Source organism: Acyrthosiphon pisum, unplaced genomic scaffold (assembly GCF_005508785.2).
Source record: "Acyrthosiphon pisum isolate AL4f unplaced genomic scaffold, pea_aphid_22Mar2018_4r6ur Scaffold_1605;HRSCAF=2097, whole genome shotgun sequence".
In the NCBI taxonomy this organism is placed as follows: domain Eukaryota; kingdom Metazoa; phylum Arthropoda; class Insecta; order Hemiptera; family Aphididae; genus Acyrthosiphon; species Acyrthosiphon pisum.
The window spans coordinates 1-3,617 of NW_021764942.1; the positions used below are offsets into that span (position 1 = coordinate 1).

General features: G+C 28.8%; 1 protein-coding gene across 1 annotated transcript; it reads right to left on the reverse strand.

Moving 5' to 3' along the window:
- Window positions 1-657: 657 nt before the first annotated feature.
- LOC100574318 (probable lysine-specific demethylase 4B) lies at window positions 658-2,002 on the reverse strand (the record flags this gene model as incomplete). The annotated part of the gene is made up of 6 exons (XM_003248464.2): window positions 1,877-2,002; window positions 1,686-1,775; window positions 1,405-1,623; window positions 1,135-1,319; window positions 913-1,066; window positions 658-826 (listed from the first exon to the last, which is right to left on the reverse strand). Coding segments are annotated over exons 1-6 (943 nt in total), but the record flags the coding sequence as incomplete, so codon positions are not given.
- Window positions 2,003-3,617: the final 1,615 nt, after the last annotated feature.

The following is a 3,617-nucleotide window of genomic DNA, read 5'->3' on the forward strand; positions in this document are numbered from 1 at the left end:
CTTAAAAATTTACGTCACAGCTAATCTAACCTAACGGAAATTTCATACTTGTAAAATACCTATGTAATAAAACATTTTAATATTAATAGGTACATAAAAAAGAAATTATTGTTTAATTTAATAATATAATATAATGCATGTTATAAAATAATTTTATTATAATTTATAATACAAAGTCTAATTTTCTGTTTTTCATATAAGAAAATCGTTCAATAATGTCATCCACTGGTATATTTATCTCTTGACAAATGTGCAATAGTTCAAGCCCGCATAAGCGATCCTGGCCCATTTTTGAACGTAGCCATGTTTTTAGTCTACAGCACAAGCATAAAATAAAGCAAATAATAAATATAAATAACTAAAAAGCAGACAGCAGTAGGTAGGTACTAGGTGTATAGGTACCTAGATGAACCTTTTATTGGTTAAATTGAACCTAACCTAACCTTTTATGAACCCGTGATAGAGTAATTACTCGTTGATGTTCGAACCGCCAAAACAAAATTATAACACCTGATTTGACTATAGATAACAAAAATATTTTAAAATCTAGGGATTGATTATAAATTGATAATATAATAATTTATTCCAATATCTACTTTAGAACTTCAAGTTATGACAAATAATAATATTATATACGTTTAATAAATGTATCCATACAAATCTTCACTGAATCTTTACGGCAATGACACAATGAAGCTTTTTTGCCATACTCCACCCAACGTGGAGATGCAAAATTTATAGCTTCGGCTATATTGTAGCCAACATTGAAGCCACTATGATATCCAAAGGGGAACGTTATCACGAACTCACCTTTCTCCTGTGTGATCTATAACAAAAAATAATATTGATCATAAAAAATCCCAATTACCTACTTATAAAAAAGTTTATAATTATTAATTCTTAATTATTTACTTTATTATAGGGTATAGCATTTTGTTTCAAAATATTAGGAGATATCATAGTCGCTTTATGTCTGAGAAAAGCAGGGCATTTTTCCGCTTCAGTTGGAAAAAAACGATTAGCCAATCTTTCAAAGGCGTGGCCATTTTCTGGAGGTATTGAATACCTTGAGTAAAATAAAATATATAATATATAATTACAAACAATAATAATAAAATGTGAGTATAATCTTACCATATTTTTGGATATCCTTCATGTAAATAGTTAATACTATACAAGTCCATGTCTTCCGTGTGCCAAGCAAACAAGGACTTCCACATACCGAAATATAAGTATGCTGTATTTACACCTTCAATTATATTACCATAATCTTCATTTACATAATCTAATATCGTGCCCAATTTGTTAATATTCCAAACCTTAATTTAATTAAAAACAATATTTACTTAATTTACATATACATTTGAAAACAAATAAATTATAATGTATAAATGTAATACTTACATCAACATCTTTGTCCGTAATAGAGCCAGATACATCTGCACCATACAATGGGGGGTTGTACACAATGTTTTGCCAAAACTTTCTTTCGAGCTGGTCATAATCCAAATGGTCAGGTGTCTTAAATTCATCAGATTCTGCTATTATTTTATAATCGGATACGGTCATAGGTTTCTTTTCTTTATGAAGTAGTTGAAAAAGTCCTTGTTTACCTAGTGCAACCTAAATCAAAATAATAATTTAAGGACTTGGTTTATTAAAAACTGAGTACTTGAACGTAGTACTTGACTGATTGGAGCTGGAATTTTCAAATTCATAACATCATCTGCATCATAACCCTTCTTTCTTGCTATCCATTCGGGTGGTGGGATGACCTACAAGATTAATATTTCATATTTAGAAGAAAAATAATGTAGAATTGTAACAGTAAAATCTGAAATCGATATTAAAATGCAACAGTTTAATAATTTATTACTTTCGCCAATCCAGCCCTGTGAGCACCTTTTTTCTCCATCACCTCAACATAGTTACTGAAATTTTGGAATTCTGTCCAAGTTGGTCTGAAAACCATGATTCTATTTGAATCTTTAGCGGCACACATCTTATCTAAAATCATATATAAATAATTATTAATATCAATGTTTTAAGTAGGTACAACTAAATTTGAATTTATAAATCTTATTACAATAACCACATTTTGAATCCAAAATGTTTTAATGATTGCAATGAATATATAGTTGTTTTGAATATCTGATGCTAAATACTAATAGTACTTATGATACTAATAAAACATCTTGTTTTATTTCATTTTTTAAAAAAAACACTTAAAACATAATTTCTTACATAATTACCTTTAATAGGTTTATGACTAAATTTATTATCAATTGATGAAAACCAGAAAATTTTTGTGAGGTATCTGTATATAAATCAATAGAAGATTGAAAGAAATCTGTGGGGCCCGGTACCAGTTTTCCAAAATTCTATAAAATTTAAAAATTTAAAAATTGGTAAATTTTATATTTTAGTTGTCACCTTAACATAATACTAAAAAAAAAAGACTTCACAGGAATTATTCTCAGGCCTTGTGGAATTGTTAGATTTTGATAACTATTTTTTTATCTGAAATAAGAAGACTTCCTACATGCCTCATCAAACTCCCATTTTATTTCAAATAGGATACAGACAACATAGAAGGTAAAAACTAAAAGGGTGTAAACGCCACTTTTTTCAAAATCGATGTTTTTGCATATTGTTGCAAACAGCATTACTATCATAGACCTTGTACTAATAGACGGAACATCCAGGCGGGATGTGGGTGGGTGGTGCGGTTTGCGTTACAGTGATATATATATTATATACAGTAATATACAGAGTATTGTATCATCTAGTGCGCATGTGCGGTGTACGTTGTACTACCTTGATCAGTGCCGTCACGCTTGGACGCCGGAACTACAACCACGTCCCGTCTATTAGTATAAGGTCTATGAAAAAAATGTTATATATTAAAAATATTATCTGTGGAGATATTGATATTGATATTATGAAAAATTCAAAAATTAGTAATGAGTAACTAAATATTATGGCTTTTAATGGATTCTTACTACGTATAAATAATTATACTAGAGTAACTAGCTATTCTCAAACTTTTTTTCTAGACGTGCAAAAAGCCTTTGATTGCGTAAATCATGAGTTATTGCTAAAAAAAAGCTCGATTATTCAGGTATTTGTGGAGTTGCTAATAACCTATTAAAATCTTTCTTAAGTGAAAGAACTCAAATAGTTCAAGTAAATGATTGTACTAGTAAAGCTAGGGGCATAACTTGTGGAGTTCCGCAGGGAACAGTCCTAGGCCCACTGTTGTTTATCTTTTTTATAAACGATTTCTTGAATATAAATATAAATAGTAATAAAGAGTTCATAAGTTTTGCTGATGATACGCCTATATTAATATCTGAACCAACACTCGACAGCTATACCATGAAGCAAATAATATTTTCAATAAAGTATATGCTTGGTTCTGTAAGAATAAATTGATGTTAAATTTACTAAAATCTAAATTTATTTGTTTTAATTTATCTTTTAATAATGTTTTACATGGACATAATTTGATTGTACATTCTCTAAAATGTAATCCTATTTTAAATAGATATGATCCAAAATGTGTAAAACTTGAAAAAGTCTATGAGTTAAAATATCTTGGTTTATAATAGATTATA